General features: G+C 27.2%; 1 protein-coding gene across 1 annotated transcript; it reads right to left on the bottom strand.

The window, feature by feature from the left end:
• Positions 1-442: 442 nt before the first annotated feature.
• PmUG01_12021100 (conserved Plasmodium protein, unknown function) lies at positions 443-22,177 on the bottom strand (the record flags this gene model as incomplete). Its single annotated transcript, XM_029006414.1, has 1 exon — positions 443-22,177. The coding sequence occupies one exon, from the start codon at positions 22,175-22,177 to the stop codon at positions 443-445; it is 21,735 nt and encodes a 7,244-aa protein (XP_028862905.1).
• Positions 22,178-23,212: the final 1,035 nt, after the last annotated feature.

Below are 23,212 nucleotides of genomic sequence, written 5' to 3'. Positions count from 1 at the left end.
TCTAAAAAAGACTTACACAAAAAAAAAAAAAAAAAAAAAAACATCTTTGGGAAAAAAAGAAAAGAACGAAAAAAATAATTTTTTCTTTTGACTTTATTTCACATATATTACAAGTAAAAGAATACTTAAAAATAAGTAATTAAAATAAAATAAACATACTATGTGAACATAAAAAATGTAGCAATTCTTGCAAAATAGTGTAATACTATTATTTGTGCTCTTCAACTACATTATTAAATTTTATGTTATATCCATTATAAAATTATGTTTATGCGATATTTTTCAAATGGTACTATAATATTTTAAGCACACTTGCTTTACTTTTTTAAATATTATTCTATTTCAATTATGTTATTCTTTTATAATTATCAATATAACAGCTGTAACATATGGTTATGAATTATGTATATATATGTGCATGTATATGTTTTCGCTCCCTTGTCTAATATGTGGTTTTTAAGTAATAAGGAGATTTATGTAGAAGGAATGATAGAAGTAACGAGAAAGCTTGAAGAGCAACTTCTTTTGATTCACATTTAACTAATTTAGAAATATATAAATATTTTTTTTTTTTATGTACATGATTTTTTTTAGTGTTCTTTTTTTCATGTTCTAATTTATTTACACGCCTAGATTTGTCGTTAACTTTGAGATTCCTTGTTTTGTATTGATAAATATGTTTTTTTTTCAATTCCTTCCTTTTATTTTCATCATTATTCTCAAACATACGATCATTGGCATTTTGCATTTTTTCCAGATGTTTTCCTCTTTGATGGTTTGAATAATATCGCAGTGTTTCGTCATAAATATTTCTATAATGTTGAGTATCCTTTTCCTTGTCATTTCTATTGTCCGTGTGTATTCTTTTTAACTTTTCAGAAGTACATTTCATATTTTGCTCTATTTTGTTGGATTCATTTTGCTCTTTACCTGCACTAGAATTGCTATCACTATCATGATAAGTCAAGTGCTCTTTTTTGAATTCTTTTTCAAAATATTTCTCGTACGTATTTTTTCTTAAAATTTTCTTCAATCTATAATTATAATCACCTTTTTTATTTAATGAAAAATATTTAATTCTAGTGCCTCCGTGTCTCTTTTTTACTTTATATAAAGATCGATAAAGTATCCTTATATAGTAGGATGGTTTGAAATCCCCAAACTGTCTGTATTTTTGTGGATTGAGTAAAAATGGGAATTTCCATTTAGTTTTAACATGTTGATGTTTTTTCTTTTCATTTACATTATTATTACCACTATTATTATTATTACAATTACTTTTACTATTGAAGTTAGATTTATTCCTCTTTGAATCATTTTTACTACGATTAAAAATGGTATGTTTTTTGACCTGCCCCCCACTGTCCACCTGAATTAATAAAATATCAACTTTTATAATACAATTAATATATAATGACCATAGTAATTTATCTTTTTGACAATATCCTACTTCTTTATTACTAACCCATAAGAAACTTTTTATGTTACTTGGGTTGTTGTCTCTAATAGTATATAAAAGAATAATAGCTACAATATTTTTTTTTAAAAGTTCTTTTTTCTTTTTTTTTTCATTTATGACATGATTAGAAAAAGATAAAGGATATTCATAATTAACAAATTTTGCATATTCTTTAATTACGCTCATTTTTTTTGGTCTAACAACAGATTTCATAGTTAATGTTTGTATTTGATTTAATGTGCCAATAAATAAAAAGGTAAAAAAGGAAAGGATACTGTTGAAAAATCCGAAGAATAAACTACTTAAACCACTAAAGAGACCATATGATAAAACTTTTAGTGCAGAAAGGAATATTTTACATTTGTCCTTTTCATTTTTTCGAAAACCTTTACTTTTTTTTAAAGCTACAAAAGGTTTGTATAATGTATTGACACAGCTAATGGTGAGAATATTTAAAAAGGAATGACATCCGTAACATATGCCCTCCGCACAATTAGATGGTTGGTCTAATATTTCACTTTGTAAAATATATGTATTTGTAACAATACTATAATTATCTGCATTTCTTGAGAACCTTTCAAAACATGTACTCCAACTACCACATAATCTACTCACCCCTTCAAGTACACCTGATAATAAACTTTTTCCAAATTTTCCTATTATATTTAATAATAATATACAAAATAATAAGGGGAAAGAGCAAGAATCAACACTCTTTTTTAAATCCTTTATAAAAGCATGATAACCTTTCTTCCATCGCTTATAAATTATTAAGGGATTCCCAATAAAATCAATTGCACCTAAGACATTAAACATTTGATTCATCCCTGGATTTATGTAATCATTCATTACTTCATTAAATATTAATGCATGTAAAGAACCACACATATTTTTCTTGACTTCTTTTTCAAAATGTAAATGTGCATCACTTATATTTGGTATATTCATAATTAGAACAACTAATGCATTCATTACATTAGATCCCATTATTTCGCTTTTTTTGTCATAACTCAAACTTCTATTTTTTATATTAATTATTAATTTTATTTCATTAATTTCTAATTTAGAAATAAATAATTTATCAAAGCTTATTAAACTATTTTTTAAATTAATATTTTGTATTTTTTTTAAAATCCTTTTTCTATTATTTAATAAATGTTTGTAATATTTTTCACAATTTTGTAAGTAACTCATTTTATCTTCATTAAACACATCAGAGTTGTAAATGCTATTCATTATATTGTCTTCCTCTGTCTTGTTCCTTGTCAACAATTTGTATATTTGATCTTTTTGAGGAGTTCTTTCATCATTAATTTTACTACTACATAATGAGGATCCATTGTGTGCTGAGAAAAAGGTGTCATTTCGTTCTACTAAAACATCGTTACTAGGGCTCCTCTTAGTGGACTGTTTACTAATAAGACTATTGTTACTTATGCCAAAATTTAAATGTTTATTTTTTCCTGCATTTTCTATACACAGAGGACTTAGCATTATTGTATCTAAATGGTTTCCATCTTTCATGAGTTGATCAGTATTTTTCGTACTTCTCTGTTCTACTGTTTTGTATTCCTTTATCATGGTTATGTAAGCTTTTAAGTCTAAAACATCAGTACTATTTCTGTTGTACAGAATGCTTGAATGAAATAAATTATTATCATTCATTTTTCCTACATCTTTTATTGAACTAAATTTAAAATTGGCAATTTGTTCATATAAATAATAGTCTTTTAATATATAATGTTTTATTAACTCTTCTAATGGACCTATATTTTTTTTATATTCTAAACTATCAAAATCGTTATCTCTTAATTCTATATTTTTTTCCAAGTTAAGAGAATTGTAGTCACTCAAATCAAATTCCATAATTTTCAACAATTCATCAAATATTTTTAATATTTCAATAATAAAGTAAGAGTCAATGTTTATGCTCATTGGTGAAATTTTTATACTAACATCTGACAATTCTAAGAAATTTTTCATATTCCCTCTTTTTTGTTTTATTATTACAATATTTAATATGGAATTATATTCTGAGTAAAAAAAGGATGGAATAAATATTTTATACGAATTACAGAGAGGATTATTTATATTAGTACTAATTAGAAGGTTATCATTTTCAAAATATGAATCAAAAGATTTCTTCTTATAAGAATGTAATGAATTTAACATATTATCAGAATTATTTTTGGAAAAGTTATTGCTTTTATCTTTCATAAAATAGGAAAAGGTATCATTTGAGTTATACTTCATCTGTTTAAAAAACGTACTATTTTTATTGAATTTTTCAAACGTTTCATTTGTAGATTCACACATCTTTTCATGTGTGTTAAAAGAATTATATGTTTCATTTTTTTTTTTTAAATCAACAATTGGTAGTAGAACATTTTTATAATCTGTATTTTTGGTATGATTGTCTATTTGAAGCCATCCAACATTTATATGAAATAATTCCTTATCATTTATTTGTTTATAAATAATTAAAATATATTCCATGGAAAAGTATAAAATTTCTTCTAAATTATAATTGTTTATACTTAGTCCGAGTCCTTTAAAAATAAAATGTGCAAAAATGTTTAGATTTAATGTAAATTTTTTTTTTTTTTCTTGTCTGTTAATAATTTTTTTTTCATATAGATCTGCAATTATATTGCTAATTCGTGGATCTTTTTCCATAGGACGTGCTGTACTTTTTTTTTTAAATAAATTAATTAAGTACCAAAAATTCTGGCTTTCCTTTTTTTTTTTCAAATCCTTCATATTTTTACTTTTGTTGCTGTTTTTCTTTCTTTTTGACCTATTTTTAACGTAAACACGGTTCATTTGGGTACTCAGAAGATGATGAAATGATTTGCGTAACTTGTAGCTCTGTTTATGATGATAAGAACTATTACTAAAATTTAAAACATTACTTATTAAATCATCATAAGTCTCAAAAGAAAAAATTGTTTTTCCATTGTATGTCTTTTTTGTACATAATATAAAAACAAATGTATCTCCATCTTTTAATTTTAATAAAGTAACATTATTTGAATTTCCTAAATCCATTATATTTACATTTCCATCATTTAAATTTTCTACTTGTTCTGAGAATTTTTTTAGACGGAAAATTTTGTCGTTAATAACTTTTACATCTTCATTAGCTGTCAAATAATTTGTTGCAAGGAATGTTAGATAATTTAATTCATTTTTTAGATTCTCTATTAATGAATTTGAATATCTAAATTTTAAGTTTTTTTTCCGTCTGATTAATTTTTTTTGTTTTTTATTTTTTTCATTTTTTTTATTTGATATTAATATACTAACTTTCAACTTGGGATCTTTATACGGATTATAAAAAGAAAAATTGAAAGCATAATTTTTGAAAATCTCATCAAAAGTTTTTTTTTTCTTTTTAGGAATTTTATGTAATACTTCTGAATGTTCATAAATGCCTACTTGTCTTAATTTTATATTGTATTTAGTTAAATTTATTAAATAATATGGAACAACATCAATATCTTGGAAACGTACAAATTTACAACCTTTAAATGTAGATATTTCCATTGAACAACAAGTATATTCATATGGTATATTGTTTCCTTTAATTAATTCTTTAGACATATCTAAATATATATCGTCGTTTCCTCTATGTTTTTTTAAAAGCAAATTAAATTTTCTTAATTTTTTCTCTTCTTTTTTAAAATTTTCATCTGATATAACTGGATGACGAAAATAAACCATGCTAACCCTAGTTAAGTCTAACACTTCAGACCAGTAAAGAAATCTGAATTCATCAATGTATTTGTACTTTTTCACATTGTTATTACTAGCTACGAAGGAGTTACCATTTATTATTGACCCTTGTATGTCCAAAGAATGTTTAACACTATTTGACGAATTTATCGATGTGCCGCGTCGTTCTTTTGAATTATTATTACTACTACTATGCACGTTAAGTGTATCATGTGAAATATTTGAATTATGCGCATTATTTTGGCCTTCTGCCATATGCACATTTTTTGAGCTATTTATATGATTCGATTTCCCCATACCAATTAAGGCGCTTAACTTCTGTGATATATTCAGAAAGTCATTATTCTCAACTCTGGCACTGTTATCATTATTGTTACTAACATTATTGTTACTAACATTATTATTACTAGTATTATTATCGTTATTCGAGTTATTGTCACTATTTACATTATTACCTTTATTCGCGTTGTCTGCTTTCATAGAGGTGCAGTTCTTGCTTGCCGGGTCATGCTGTTTTAGACCATCTAGGACTTTTTCATTTTCTCTCTCTAAATTTTCTAAATATAATTCCTTTTCTAAATAATCATCAATTAAGAAGTTAAAACTATTTTGGAAAATCCCACATATTTTTAACATAACTTTCTTTTTTGATTGAGGATGAAATTCGACATATGCACCAGGTTCCAATGAATTATATTTAAAGTACGTATAATTCTTTATGAACTCTTGAAAAACTATATTCATTTTTGTGTTATTTATAATTACTATATAGGGTAAAATTTCCATAACCGTTGTTCTAAAAAATGGCATAGGTGCAATAGACATATATATGCTATATTTTAGTTGAGGAATGTTTTTATTTTTATTAGAACATACTAATCTTGTAGTTGATAAATCAGTTATTCTGAAATCTTCCGATTCTAGAGGTTTATTTATATTATTTCTGTAAAAGAAGCACCTTGTCTTTTTTCCGTTTCTTAGTCGACTTAAAAGGTTAAATTTACGTGAAACTTTTTTGTCATTACCTTCCAGAATTTCGTTACTAGCATCCTGCGCTTTGTCATTACTATCCAGTATTTTATCCTTACCCTCCAAAGTTTCACTATTATGGCCATTTTTCTCGTTTTTACTATTCGGTTTAATTTGCTTCATTTTGCCCATTCCTTGACCTTCTTCCTTACTGGTTTTTAATTCATTTTGAGAATTTGGTGCCTTGTCAAAATTTTTGCGATTTCTTAATCCCATTTTATTATTTTTCTTGTTAATCTTATTTCGAGTTTTGCTTAATTTTTTTCTTTTAATCATACAATTTTTTAATGGATAGTTAACCCAATTTTTTATTTCTTTTAGCGTTTCGTATGAAATAATGAGCTTGTTCCTTCGTTGAGCAAATTCACAGGGTAGTAATTTCCTAACATATGGCTCAACAACAACTGTATTGTCATTATTTAATCTTTTTATTTTAATAGGGTAATTAAGTCTATTAATGACGCAAGCAGAAACGAAGAAAGTACATGAAACGGCGTAAGATCCATGGTGAACTTTCTCTAATGATATATCTTGGTATCTATTTTTCCCCGTTTCATAAAATTCATTAAATATAGCCCATATGGTTAATTGATTTTGGAACTGTTCATAATTGGAAGATTTATATTTTGCATATTTGCGTACAACCTTATCTTCATTTTTCCAAGGTACATTTTTTACGTTTTCATAATTCCCTTTATCTTTTATTATTCTATTTACCAGTGTTATTGGTTTAGAATATTCATTATTTCTATAATCTCTCTGTTCCTTTCTATCCGCACCTTCCACTGTGTTGTTTATTCTATCAGCATCTGTATAATCACTACAATTTTTACCATACGTACTGTTCGTATGTTCATTATTTTTACTGGTCCTATCATCCCTTTCGTTATAGTCAAGAGTAAAAAAGGAACTCATTTCCTCCTTTACTTCCTTTTCTAGTATAATTTTTTCTCTACCTTTTTTATGCGGATAATTAATTGATATATTTTTAGAATAATAGCCATCAAAAGAAATATTCACATTACTTGGCACAAATGGCAGTTTTATACTTTGTCCAGGATTAATTCTTATCACATAAATATTTTTATTCGTTTCTTTTTTTATCATAACTGTAAAATTGACTTCTTCTACATATGTTTTACTTTTCATATTTTCTTTATTTGTGTCTTTCTCATTTTTTTTTATATTTTTATATATAAATACATTTCTGTTAGTGTTTAGTTCTCTAATTAGTAATTGTTTATCACTTGTCATATTACTTGCCATCATTTTGCTCTCACTCTTATTATAGTCTTTTCCTATTGTGGTGCCACTCATTCTGTTAAATTTGTTCATACCTTTCCAAGTATTTGTACTTAATTTATCTACTAACATGGTAATTCTTTTTTCATTTTTTCTATTCACTTTATTGCTCTGTTCAATTGGGACATGCTCTTTCTTATCAAACTCATTTCCTGCATTTTCCTCCATGTTAGTTGATCCTTTTAACCTTATGTCCTCTTGTTCGCTTTGCATTTTACGAAGTTTGTCTGTTCTATCGTACGATTGCATTTTATGCTGCTCCTTTCGACCACCCTGATAATTGGACTTATTATTTTCTTCTTTATCTTTAGATGTAGTATCGTATCTACGATAGGTGGACTCATCTTCATCATAGCTGGAACAACTGCATGAGCTCTCTAACGAATAGGACTGGCCAGTATTAAGTGTCGTTTCGTATGTGTTGGATTTGTCCGTAAAATGAAAACTTCCATAAGTACTTACACTTCTATGTGAATCCTTCTTCGATTTATCTTTAAATATTTCATAATTCAAATACATAGTTTTCGGCAACGCATTATTAATCATTAATGCGTGCTCAATGTTAATTTGATAGAAATTATGAGCATCTTTTTTATGTAAGACATAATTGGGATTGTATACACTAATAATTGTAGAGGTAAAATAAACTTCTTTTAAATTCATATAATTCATATTGTAACTGTTCAATAAATTTTGTCTATTTCGGTTACTTTGCTCGTTTTTCCTATTTTGGCCATGTTGACCATTTTTGTTATTTTGACCATTTTGGCTATTTTGGCCATTTTTACTAATTTGGCTATTTTGACTATTTTGGCTGTTTTGATTATTTTTGTTATTATTTCTTTTTTGTGCCATTTTATTCTCCTTTAGTAGCAAATTTTTTAGCCTGATTAAATATGGTTTAAACAGTTTTAAAGAATCTGCTACAAATGGAGACTGATAATTTAGTATATTATCTAAGGTACTTTTAGTGCATATATAATCTGCGTTTTTTTCTCTACATAGAAAATCATATAAATCACAATTATATATTTTTTCATTCTGTATAGATAACCATATAAAAGAATTCTCAGCTACTAACCAGTATAAAGGAATAGGAATCAATTTATTGCTATTGTTAGATATCTCAATAATATCTAGATTTCCCTTATTTTCGCTATGTTTATTAAAATATTCATTCAGTAATGCCTGTTCTTCGCAATTGTCCATGTCATAATCATATAAAGAATTATCATACACTGAACTATTACTTTGAGATGTGTCCAATGAAAAAAGGGAACTAGATAAAGACGATAGGGTAATATTTGATAAATCTGAAATAATATGTGCAAATTCACTAGATAGTTTCTTAGAAGATGATGAAGACTTCTTTGCAAAACTAAAAAAGGAATCATTTATAGACATAATGTTTCTGTATGCGTTACGACTAGTAAGAATTTTTCTGCATTTATCATCATATGGAACTGTATTTTCATATTTACTAATTTTTTTGCGTTTTGTTTTTTTCCATATACTTTTTATATATATTTCCTTAATCTTCTTTTTAATTAGTTTTTTTTGAAGTTCATGTTTTAATCTTTTTTTCCCCTTTCTCTTCTTTTTATATTTTACAGTAGCTAAGGAACTAAATTTGATATCTCCCGATATGTAATGTTCTATGGACGACATTTTCATTAAAGGAAATATATTGTTAATAAATTTTCTCCCATACACGTAGGACTTACTCTGCGTGTAGTTCGCTTTTGTATATGCATCACAATTAACATGGCTACTATTATAATTGTTGTTATTAGTGCCGTAGTTACTTCCATCGTTATTGCCATTATTGTTGACATAATTATCGCCATAATTGTCCGCATAAATATTACTGTTGTTATTACCTACATGCGCGTACTTGTGAAGCCTTTTTTTTTTACCGCCCGCGATTCCTGCGTTCAATTCATCCTGATCTTTGTTCATTTTCCTCCCTTTATGTTTAAGTGGATTATTCGTATTTATCTTACGTTCAATAAATTTTTCTAATTTCTTATCAATTTTTAATGTATAAGTAGGAGGAGGAGAAGGCATCATATTATATTTATGATAATATTCTCGAAAGATACTTCTTTTATTTGAATTACCCGGGACTGATTTGAAAATGTAAAGAGGGAAATCTGTATTATTTTTAACAGCTACTATAGATGAGATAAAAAAGTCATATTCTTGTTTTTCTTCATGACTGATCCTACTACTTGTACGAAAGAAAATAAATAAATGATTTCTTGGTTGAGGAATGTTAGAGGCTTTCCATGTATCGTCTTTACTTGTATTATATCTTCTGGAAGTATAATTAGTAGGATATATTGTATGATAAGTATTATGTGATGAAGCTTTATTTTCTATTTCTAATAACTCATCGTTGTATAAATCTTGTTCTACTTGCTTGTTTATGTTAGGTGGTAATCTTCTTTCCGGAATTACTATTCTTATAACATCCTCGTTATCACTTTCTGTATTAAGAATACTAGATGGAATATCATATATATAATTAAGTAACCTGAACCGAATTAGGAAAAATTTTACTTTTCCATTTTCATATGTTGGTAAGTCAAGAGATTCATTATTGCTGATTATTTTCCATTGATATTTAAAAGGCTGCTTCTTCTTATTTTCAGAAGAATCTGTATAATATGAGCTATTATAGTAACAGTTTTTGGCATTTTTTTCATTCTGTATAACTCTGCTTTGTCTTGTACTTTTCCTTTTGTCATTTTCATTATCCGACAGATCATAAAAATCATGGTATTCTATTTCGCTTTGAGGTATTTTTTTTTTTTCTTTTTCTCTTTCTTTTTTCTTTTTTTCTCCTTCGGAATTCCTAGAATTACGTGCACTATTGTCACCTGCATCTGAGTCATTGCCCAACACATCCCCTTTGGAAAATCTTTTTGTAGGAGATGGAGAGACACTTTGTTTTTTTTTATCATAAGCATGTTTGGACGCTTTCGAATTATACTGTAAACACATAGTAAAAATATCAACATTAGGTGTAGGATTTTTTTCATGTACCGTGCATATAGCTACTGGTTGTCCCAGTAAATTATTTATCTTACATATATTATTCATTTCTAGTCTTTTATTTTTTTTGATAAAATTGAATAATTTTATGTGCAATAATTGTTCTGATGGGGATTGTGATTTGTCCAGGTTATATTCATTTTCAGATTTTGCTAAATAATCTCCTGGATATTGACAAGAATATTGATAATTCCTAAGCAACTTTTCTAATATGAACTCACCAAAAATGTACGTATCTAGAGATCTATTTACAGAATTTAGAACATCAAATTTATTGTATCTAAAAAGTACATTTTCATTTGTTATTATAGCCAGATCTCTATACTGTTCTTCATTCATTGATGCGTAATAATTTGGAAAGTACATGGATGTATGTGTATCATCCATTTCGCTAACATTCTTTCTTTCCGTGTTGTTATCATCATATTCTGTATGATATATTGTATTATTGTTTGTGTGGTGAGTATGTGGATATCTCGATGAAACATCATCTAATTTTTCATTCCTTCCTGACTGCATTATTATTTTATGATTCTTTCTTCTGTCTACATCATACATATGTCGACCTAGTAATAATCGCGTTCTTTGAGTTATCATAGAAAAAATTACACTACAACATAGAGATAAAATATTGTCCAAAAAATTAAAATTAAAATTAATATTTAACCAGGAGAAATAATAATATATATGAATTGGTGAATTTAAATCCTTTTTAACTGCAATAATTTCAGTACACATGGGTTCTATAAATGTTTGGTACGAATTTTCCTTTTTATTAAAATTTTCACAGTATATTAGAAATTCTACTTTACATTCTATATTTTTATTTACTTTGTTTTCATTATAATTTTTTATATCATTAAACATAAAATTATTTTTCATAAAAATATCATTGCAATTTTCGTATTTCTTTTTTGTAATTTTCTTGCCCTTCTCTTTTGCTTCACCTTCTTTGACTTCTAACTCTTCTTTTACCTTCTTTCTGAAAAAAATCCTTTTCAAAATATTCACTATTTCTATTTTGAACTGCTCTATATTTTTAAAAAAATTTTTCCAATTAAACAATTTCCTTAATCCTTTATTATCCTCTTTTTCTTTTAGTCTTTCCTTCTTCAACATGTTTAAAGTTTCGTATTTGAACATATTCGTGTCCGGGCAATTATTATTATTGCTACTGTTAAAAATAGGTAATCTCCCATCGTACATATCATTACATATTTCTTGAATCCCATCCATATTATTATTTACATTATTCATATGATCTGTCATTGTATCACCCATCATTGACATGTTGCATTTCTTGCTCAAATTTTCCGCGTCCGTATTTCTAATAAATTCAACTGCACTCTTACTATATATGTATTTATTGATACTCTTTTTTCCATCCTTTTTAGTAGTCGTGTCATCATAGTAAACAACATTAGACACAGAAGAGTTAAGCATTTCATCTACATTATTATTAAACGAATACATTTTAGAACTCTCATTCGGTAAATAACTCGGATATTTTCTTTTTAGAAAAAACGATTTGTTATTTTCATGAGGTGCATCTTCGCCGTTAGAACCCATTGGGACATTACTAAATTTACTGACCCCATTATTCTTTCTATTAAAACTTATGCTTTTTTGGAAAGCAGAAGAATTATCATTGACATTAAACAGTTCGTTATTTTTGCAATTTACATTTTTCTCATAAATACTTAAGGTGTAAAAATTAATGTAGATATATTCTATAACAAAATTAAGAGAGCACCTATTGTATGCTGTGTTTGAATCCCATATTTGAAATGTCAATACATCAAAATTCACAGTACAATTGATTTTTACATTTTCTACAAAATTCATCATTAGAATGTTAAGTATGTTCGAATCAAGTACATAATTATTATGATATTTATTCTTCTCATGCGAATCACTACTTACGTATCTCTCATTTTGTCCCTCCACAGATTTTTCTGATTCGTATGTAAACATAGGTTGCTCCTCGCTGTGCACTACTGTGTTGATTTCGCCTCCATTTTGTACTATGTTTTCCTCTCTCATTTCTATCTCTTTTTTCTCATTTTGCTCAGTATTTAAAATGTCCTTATTGAACTCACCATGTGATAATTTTTCCTCATTTAATCCTTTTGAGTGCATGTTATTAGGTGGTTTTAAAAAGAAGTTAGCAAATAATTTGTTTTTCTCATTATACTTATATGAATTTAGTTCCCTATCCAAATCGGTATTATCAGATATTAATTCGTCATTTATATATGCAGAATATTCACACGAATCTATACATGAGTTTGTGTCATACACATTAAGATAAAAACTATCGTTGATAATAAATTCAGCCCAGTTGTCGTAATACGTGTCGTCATGCACATTAACCCTATACATACGCTCCTCTTCGTCCTCTTTCGATTTAGTAGAATAAAATTTCATAGAATAGTTACAAAAATCAAGGATAATATTATACAACTGATATAGCAACGTCAAAGTGCTTGAATCAATATTGACTACTACTGGTTCGAAGTAAAAATTTAAATCTATACCTTCAACTACATTTTTATAAAGTAAATTATTTTTCTTGAAAAATTTTAAACTTGTAATTTTGTTAATTCCTAAAAACCTTTCTACCAATATTTCTGATGATGGAATTTTCATCTCGAAATTCAGTTTTCCTCTGCACGGTTGAAGAAGAATATTATTATAAGGCACATTATTCCAATCAATATATGCTTTCAAAAAAGGGTTTGTTGCTACAGGTTTAGCAATCGCGCTAGTAATTTGAGATAAAAATATACTAATATTTACTACACATGGGAGAAAACACGATATCGAATTAAGCCATTGTATAAATTTACTCTTAAAAAAATCTTGTGCATTTAACACGTTACTTAAATTAGAATAATTCATCATTTCTGTTACCTTATTTTTTAGTTCTTCTACATGCTCATTTTTTTTATTCAAATTGATCAATTTAGTGCTAACTACATGTCTTTTCAATTTCGATGTGTTAATGTTATGTTCATCCTCCTTTCTGCAGTCCTCATCACTTAATTCTTCCCTTTTATCGCTTTTTTGGTCATTATATAATAAGAAAAATATTACAGATTTTATGCATCCTTTCGTTGCTAAAACGTATGGTTTCTCTATATTCATATTCTTGTAATGCCTTATTTTTTCATGAAATTTTGTTTTCTTTCTACTTGATGCTTCTCCACCATCTTTGGAATCCATACCGCCTTCTCTATGTTCAACGTTCTTAACATGTTCCCAATTTTCAATACCTGCACCGTCTTGCACCTTTTCATAATAACTAAACGAAGCACTTTCCTTCATGTGTCTTCCCTTAGTGCTTCTAAGACTCCTGCTGCTAATCGAATTAGATTTCTTCTTCCATTTTTGCTCTAAATTTTTCCTGTTTCTCCTTATCCTTTTGCTTCTCTTTCCTCTAGAATAATACATATTATTACTTCTAGCATCACTCATAAGGTAGGTGTTTCTCTTTTGTGGTATTCTAATAGGGTCTAGAGATATCCAAAATTCAAAATAATTAATCTCTACATCTACGTGTATATACGGGTATGCATATGCTCTGCATATTTCCTTTGTGTATGCTGTATAATGTAGGTTTTTTAAATGACAACAATACTGGCAATTCAAGTCATCAGTTAAGTGATCAAATGATACTTGTCGTTCTGTATCTACAAGAAAATGCTCGAGATGATTTTTCTTTTTAATTAATTCGTTATTTGTCACATGTGAAGTTGTAGCACTATGTAGTGAAGCAGGAAATGATTTAGCAGAATTGTTTAAGTACTTCTTTTCTTTTTTATGTATAGTTTTCTTATCCTTATAATAAATAGTATCTTTTGTGTTATCTCCAGTTATAATTTTTTCAATATCTATTTTTTTGTTTATTTTATTAAAACTATAATTGAAAAAATAATTTTCATAAAATAGTATTTCCTTAATGGTTCTATTCACATTTATATTAGTATCGACAAGAATAACATTTTTGAGATTATTACATACTAAGGTATCATCTGTAATGATGCATACATCATCACTCGAATCATCATACATATCAGTGTAGTCTATAATATATTTGTTGTATATTCCACTATTTTCAATCTTCACACATTCTCTCGTGTTACATTCATTAGATTCAATTTGATTATCGGCGATTTCCTTTTGAAATTCTAAGGCATAATAATTCATAAAACTGGTTATGGGTATCTTGTAAACCCTCTTTAAGGATAGAGCAGATAACAAATCGTTTTGCTTAAAATATACGTTATCATAATTTATATACTGAATTTTTTGTAAATAATAATCTAAATGCTTATTTTCACTATTATTTAATTTAGTAATTGTATCTAATTCAACTGTGTGTATTTTTGGTAACAACTCATTTATGTTTACTATCCAAGACATCAGCTCATCTATAATTTCCCAAAATATTTTAACCTTAGTTCTATTTAATATAAACTTAAAAGTATGATTATTTTTGAATAGATACCCGAAGTATAATAGCACAAAATGTGTCTTGTTAAGGTCAGGTAAATCAATATTACTTATAGAGTAATCTAAATAGGTATCATCTGTTTCAAGCGTATTATTATTATATTCGTTTTTTATTATAGTAGAGTCTTTTGTTTTTCTCTCTTCATAATTTATTACTTGTTCTTTTTCTACATCCATCAATTTTTTACAAGTAAAGTATACCGATTTATCGCTGCACTTTGGATCTCCGTGATAAATTGAACTCATACTTAACAGCGTAATATTCGTTTCGTCCCTTATGTCTACATTATTCATAGAATACAAGACATAAGCACAATTATTCTTCTCAACTTTTGCTACAAAACATATATCGGAAAATATAATCGTATATAAAGGAACAGCATATTGCATATTATTAAACATATTCTTCTGTAAGTTTTCATTTAATGTTATAAAATTTTTATTTAATAAAAACTCATCCTCATTCTCTTCTTGTGTAATATTATTTCTCTCTTTATTTTGGAATAAATTCATATCATCCTCTCTTAATAAGCTGGTAAAATTATAACCATCCTGTTCTTCCCCTATTTTATAGTCATCCTGTTGGTTATTAATATTAAGGTGTGTACTACTATTATGCTTTTTTGTTGTATTTTTTCTATTTTCCCTCCCTGAGTAGGTATATTTATCTATAAATTGGAAGCTATTAGAGATGTTGAGGTCATCTAAGTTACTAGCTTTATTTTGCTTTTTTAAAGGGCTTTTCCTTTTCCATAATCTAACAAATATTTTCTTAATACTAAGGGATAAACTGCACGTAATCATAAAATTGTTGTTAGCTGATAACCTCTTTTTAATACTTTCTACATCAACTAGCATATTCTGAACTTTCTTCTTCTCATTATCATCCAATGATTCATTGCTATCGTAATTTTCCAGAAGATCCACCCATGAGTCGTCATCTGAAGAGATAAGTGTACGTGATTTTGCAGCATCCTCATCAAAATGTGGATTTTCTCTATTTAATTGTCCATCCGTTCGTCCAACCTTTTGTCTATCCGCTTTTCGACCTATTTGTTTATTATTTTTTCTTCTTTTCTTCTTCTTAACTTTTGCTACTTTGCTACTTCTCTCGTGCGAATGATCACGCACAAGATCACTTACAGCTGATGTTGCATTAGAATGATAGCTCCCCCTCAGCGCTGTCATTTTTCTACTGCTTAAAACAAGTACATCGGGATTATCATTTAATTTAATGATATATTCGTCATTCTCATTTGATATGTTACTCTTTTCATCATCATATAAGGAAGCATCCACGTTATCACAATGTTCTCTTTCGTTTCCTTTCTTCTCATTTTTCCTCAAATTATTAACATAATTTTTATCTTTTATTGCATTTAAGTTGAGGTTATCTTTTGCATGGGAACCGAAAATTGTATTACTGTTGCATTTCCTACATTTCGGAAATATATCCTCTTTGTCATTCTTTTGAACTAAGGCATTTTTAACTTCCCTTATGGACAATTCTTTAGTTCTTCTCAGGTTAGCATCACTCATATACCCAACATATGTTTTCCTCTTATGTCTTTCATGTTTATTTTTTAACAACTCTTCTTTTTTTGTGTTTTTGTTAAAGTCTATTACTTGGTCCTTTTCATCTTCTTTTAAACAAAAAATGCTATATTTTTCTTGTGAATGGGTCTCTAATAGCTGTTCTTTTTTTATATATATTTTTTTATTTTTCCCTTCAGTTTTTATACCCTTTTTTTGTTTCATAACTCCATGATCTTCTACAATACTACATTTTTCATTCCTGGAACTGTCTTTTTGCTTCTTTATCTTTGAGTTTGCATCTTCCGCATAATTTCCTTTCATTTCGCTGGTAGACTTTTTCTTTGTGCTTCTATTCCTGTAAAACCCTTTTTTGAAGAGGGTCCTATTTCCACTACTACCTATGAGGGTATTATTGTAATACTTCTTATTCAGCTTAGATATAGACTTAATTTTTTTTTTTAAGAATAAAATATTATTTTTTTTATACATTAACTCTTGCATATTGTAATGTTCATATACATCCGAAAAAATTAAAAAGAAAAATTCGACATCGTAATCACAAACATTAACATATAAATTTTCTTCATTTAATTTAACAATGAACATAGGGTATGTTGGATTAAATTTGATATGACACAAATGAATAGTGCATGACGTTTTGTCACTCATTGATAAAACATAATTGGAGTTGTTATTATAAATTTTATCATTATGATTATGAGTAAAATAGTTCGCACTATTTGCGTTTGTAATTCTTTTATTCCATGATTTTTTATGCTTTTTGTAAATATCTGTATTAATTACAATTTCTTGTCCTTCCCTTTCTTCACATTCGTTTGCACATGTATTAAAAAAAAAAAAATTATTATTTTCTTCTTTATAATTCTTTTTCTTCTTATATTCTTTTACATTATAAGATAACCCTTTTTTTCTATTAATATCATCTATATCTATTTGAGACATAATACTAGCCTTCCCAATTTTGGTAGCTGGGCAGCTCGAAGCTCTTCGAAGTAATTCCATTCCTTCATTACCATTGTATTCATAAGATGAACAATCACTGAAGGAACTTTTTTTCCTTATTTTGAGGTTAAATATTTCGGACATATTCCCATCACTGCTCAAGTAGAACGTGCTACGAATTTCATTGCAGCCGTCGCTGTAGCCATCGTTGTAAAAGTCCTTATGGACATCATTACAGTCGTCGTTGTAAATGCCCTTATGGGCATCACTGTACACATCAGCTTTATTACCGCTCCTTAACTTATTATAGTAATTGCGATCGTGTCCATCATTTGTTATTCCCTCTGCTTTGCTCCCTTCAGCTTTCTCCTTTTGATTACCCCAGTGATCCCTGTTTTTTGTGCGATTTAATATGAATGAGAATTTATCTGGTGCATCCTTTTTAGTTAAAGAAAATGCTTTATTTTTCGAATGAAAAAGATTACGATATGGTTTTATAAAATGATCATCGAGGTATGTTTTATAATTCCTTGCAGCGTGTTGCCAGTTAAGAATTCTTTTTATTTTAATACCATCAAATTGTACGAAAAAAGAATCATAAATATTTTTTTTCTTTGCATCTAATGTTTCTTCATAAGATACTAATCTTGGTGTTAGTTCACTAACGATTTTCATTGGATTTAGAACTAAACTATATCCTTGAATTTCTGAAGATTTACCTGATTTTGTAATAACAAATGATAATGTTTTTTCCAATTGAATATCTAAAAAAACATTTGTATGTGTAGTATAATTATCAAGAATATCATTACAGTATTTTGCTCCTAACTCTAAAAAGTATTCTTTTCTTTTAAATGAGAATGTGCTTTTCTTCTTTTTCCCTAGCACTGCTCTCTTATCTGTAAAATGATAATAATCATCCACAAAGGAATTTATAATTTTCCCGTTTATATTAAATATTGAGTATGCACAATTGTGTAGGAAAAGTCTATGATCAGGTTTTTCTAATATAGTATATAACTGGTTGTCATATCTTAAGTATATAGACGGATCTGATGACACTATATCATTTAATTCATTGCAGTAAATATTATTTTCTCTCTTAGGATAAAAGAAATTATCTTCTACTAAGAATTTTAGCTTCTGTTTAATGTTACCAAAATTAAGTGTATCACTTTGTTCTCTTGATTTTATATGAACAAGATTATTTTTCCTTTTTTTTAATATGTTATATTTTTTTAAAAATTCAAAATTTTCTACATTAAAAAGAAATTTTTTATGATAATTTTCATAACTCTCCTTTCTGTTTGCACTTGTTAATATAAATAATACATTTATCTCTGGTTTGATATATTTGTTGTCTAGATTGTTTATTATAAGAAGTAAAGTTAGGGGATACAGTTCTATGTCTATTGAGTTTTTCAATTCATGGGTGTTTGATATTTGATTGTGATAATGTATACATTGCATTAACACAGCATAGGTTTTAACAAAATGAACCGTTCGAGCATTGATTTCATTCGACGTTTCTACAGTTAATAGAAACGTACTGTTAATAATACATATATCTATGCATATATCTATTGTAAAAATTTTTTCTCTAAAAGAGTTTTTAATTTTATCATATACCTTTTGATTTTTCATTAAGTATTTTAACACATGTATACTTTCGTTTGCCACTTGTTTAAGTGCATTGCCCTTATCATTATTATCATCTTCATCATCTGGGAACATAACAATATTATTATTCTCCATGGGATCAGCATTAATTGCATTTGCACTACTTGCATTATCGGATGTAGAACTATGGTTCTTCTTGCTGTTCATCTGGTTGTTCACCTTGTTCTTCTTGTTTAGTTCGACTTCTTTCTTGAATTCCTGCAGTTTGCAAAAAGCTCTACTTCTTAACAAATTAATTATATTTATAGAATGATTGTTTTCAAATTCTTCGCAGTATTTTTCTGCATCTAATTTTTCTTCCTTGGAACCATGAGTACCTAAAAGTTTTAGAACCCAGTTGTTTATATATGCAATTTCTTCTTCATTGCTTGCCTTAGATTTTTCAAACTGAGATACTATTCCCGCCTTCCAAAAGTAGAAGGTGAAAAAATTAAAATTTACCCACTTAACAATATTTAATATTTGCTTATCAGAAATAATTATTTTGATATTTTTTAAAGTAACAAAGACACTTAATTTTGGCAAACATTCATCAAACTCCTTTTCGCTTCTTTTTTGTATACCCCAACTTGAAAAACATCGAGAAAATGGAAGATGCCCATGATCAGTTGGGATTAAGCTTAAGTAGATTTCTCCATAACCCTCAAAGATATTTGGGTTTATAATATAATCATGTTTTATATTTTTTACAAGTTGTAAAAATAAGAAAAATGTATTTAATTTTGCTTTGTTTATTTTATACGTTTTTTCATACATTAAATAAACTGAATGAATTTTTTTCCTTTTTTTTTTTCTTACTTTTTCTTTTATTTCATTCATTTTTATATATTTACTTAATCTATCTTCTTCTACATTTTTTTCCTCTTTTGTATCTTTGAAATCAACGAACTGTTCATAAGTATTAACTATACTATGGTGGTTAGTCCCCTTATGGCCCTTTCTCCATTTTTTCCTTCTTTTATCTTCTATATCGCTTATAAAATTCAAATGTATTTTTTCATCATTTTTAAAAAAGGAGTTTTGCACATTGTCAGAAAATTTCTTACAATCATCAACAACATCATAAAAAACGTCACCACCTTCATCCTCTTTATTTCCTAAATGTGTATATTTTCTTCTTTTTTTATCATTTTTTACTTTTCTACATTTATTTACATAGCTACCATAAGAAGGATCAGAATCGGATACCTTCTCCTTCGTTGTAAAATAACCATCACTTAAATGGTGATCTTTTGTTTTGCTTACAACACCATTGTCATATCTGTTTAGCATTTTTCTATTAACTGTGTTTGTAAAGGAATTCATAGAGAGAAACGAGACCGCTTTCTTTATATAACTAGTGCTATCATTTTTTGGATTTATCTTTTTCAAATCATATATGAAGTTATTACTCGGATTTACACCATAAGCATAATCCTTTTGGTAATTATTATATCTTTTACTTTCATTGTAAGCACTATTAAAGACCTTTGATTTATTCATTTTTTTACACTCACTATAGACATTTATCTTTCTTTTTTTCTTTTTCTTTTTTATGAGTTCTTCTTTTTTTCCCTTGATTATTTTATTTTCCAACGAGTTGGCAAATTGTGTAATACATGGAATCCAACTAACATCATTATCAATATGTAGATCGTGGATTAACGTGTGTACCTTTTCTTCCTTTTTCGAAAAAAAGTTAAAATTGTAAAAATTGCTGATGGATAGAGAGCATTTTTTCCCATACTTATTGCAACTATCACTAGTAGAAAGGCAATTGCTAATGTTATTATTATTATTACTGTTGTTCTTATTGTTGTCACTGTTTCTGTGGATACCACTGCTGCTGTTGTTTCCCATAAAACTTCCTTGCGTATTCAGGTCCTTTTTGGAGTCTACATTGTCATTATAACTACCATCATTGTTGCGCTTAATTCCTAGAATTCTTTCGTTTAATTCTTGAATTTTCTTGTTAATTTTGCTCATGTTTTTAATATCCAACTCATTTCTTCGAGCAGTGGAAAAATTATGCTTTATATCTTTTATAATATTTTGAAATTCATTTAAATTTTCTTCATTGGATTTTACATTTTTTCCCTTTTTTAGAAATAATTTATGGATATGTTTTTTTTTTTTCTTTTTTTTCCCCTTCTTTTTTGTAACATTATTTCTTTCTTCATGGTCTGTATTATTATATTGGTGCAAGTTTTTAACAAATGGATTATTTCTTTGTGCAAAATATTTTCTATTTATCAGCTTTTTCATATCTAAGTAATCCATATAAAATCCTAATTTTTTAACTGTAATCATATTTATCATAGTATTATTAACAAGTTCATTTTTTTTTGTATAGTACCCATCTCTTTTAAACGGTAGACCTTCTTTGGGGAGACTTAAAAAAACCTCTTCTATATTTATGCCGAATGCGAAGCAGTTCGATGGGTTACTTGAAAAATCTTCTATTCTTATATGAACATTTTTTATTGATATATTTATATTATTTATTAAGGATAAAATCATTTGCCATATTACTCCCCCTTCTATAGAACAAACAATAGCTCTATATTCAGAGGATAACAAATAATTCTTTTTGTTTTCTATATATTTTTCTTTATATAACTTGTCATCGAAATATTTAGAAGGAATAGTAGAAAGGACTATTATAACATCTTCTATATATACATTTATAGGATTTTTCATAAAATAAAATATGGGTAAATTAATTTTAAAATATCCTACACATCCAAAATTTAATCTACATGGTATATCAATTAAATCAATAATAGACTGTTTAAAATGTATGTTCGTTAATTCTAGTTTTCCACTTAATAAATCACTTAAACCGATTTTCTCTTCATCTAACCCATAAATAAAATTACCCAAAATTTTATTTAGTATGTCGGATACAAATTTTTGAAACATTCTTCCAAATACCCTTCCTTATAATTACTTGTAGTTTTTGTTTTTGTTTTTATTTGTACCCATTTAATGCGCCTTAAGGGGAAGAATGTCAATTTTGTAAATATATTTTTTTCCGGGAAAAAAACTGTCTTTCTTTGGCCTTATATGAGTGTTTACGGGAATGCGTTTATGCATCTATGCGTGCATATGTGTATACTACACTTCTGCGTACAAATCTGCCAATTTCCTTCTATATAATTTGCTCTTTCTTACAGAAAATGTATGCAGACAAATTTACATTTTCTCTTACACTTGTAATGATAAATATATGCTTTCATTAATAGCACGATTAGCCGTTTCGATAATAAAGAATTAAAAGTTTTATTTAAGTATATAATGCGTATTCTTTTTTTTTTTTTTTTTTTTTTTTTTTATTCTGTGCTTTTTTCTCAAGGCATCAAATTGTACATTCAACTGCCTTCAAAATGTAAGTTGGTTTATTTTCACTTCTATGAAGTTGTGACAAATTTATAATTTATTATGTTTGCACTGAATTTTTCGAAATAAATAATTTTCAAGTATTCTTTTTTTTTTTTTAAACCACGAAAAAAAAGGGGAAAAAAGTTGTAAAAACGGAAAAAAAAAAAAAAATAATAAATTAAAATAAAAAAAAGAATAAAATAAAAAAATAAAAAAAAAAATAAATAAATAAAAAAAACAAATAAAATAAAATTAAAATAATAATAAAATAAAAAAAAATAAAATGATGAAACAAGAGGAAAAAACATACAATTACAACACGTTTTAAACTTGCTAGTCGTTCTAATATGACCAACTTTTAATGTCAAACTAACGAAATGGTGTGTGTACAAGTGCGTATTTTTGTTTTTTACATTAATGATATTATAAACACACAATACATTTTTAAACATCAATCATCTGCACAAATATTCGTTGAAATGTATTCCTTTGCTACACTTATACGTATATTCACACATACTTAAATGGAAACATACATACATACATAAATGGAAACGAGTGTGCATATATAAACAC

The sequence above is a fragment of the Plasmodium malariae genome (genome assembly GCF_900090045.1).
Source record: "Plasmodium malariae genome assembly, chromosome: 12".
NCBI classification, from domain to species: domain Eukaryota; phylum Apicomplexa; class Aconoidasida; order Haemosporida; family Plasmodiidae; genus Plasmodium; species Plasmodium malariae.
The sequence above is the reverse complement of the archived record's forward strand: the minus strand, read 5'-3'. Positions and strand labels throughout refer to the sequence as shown.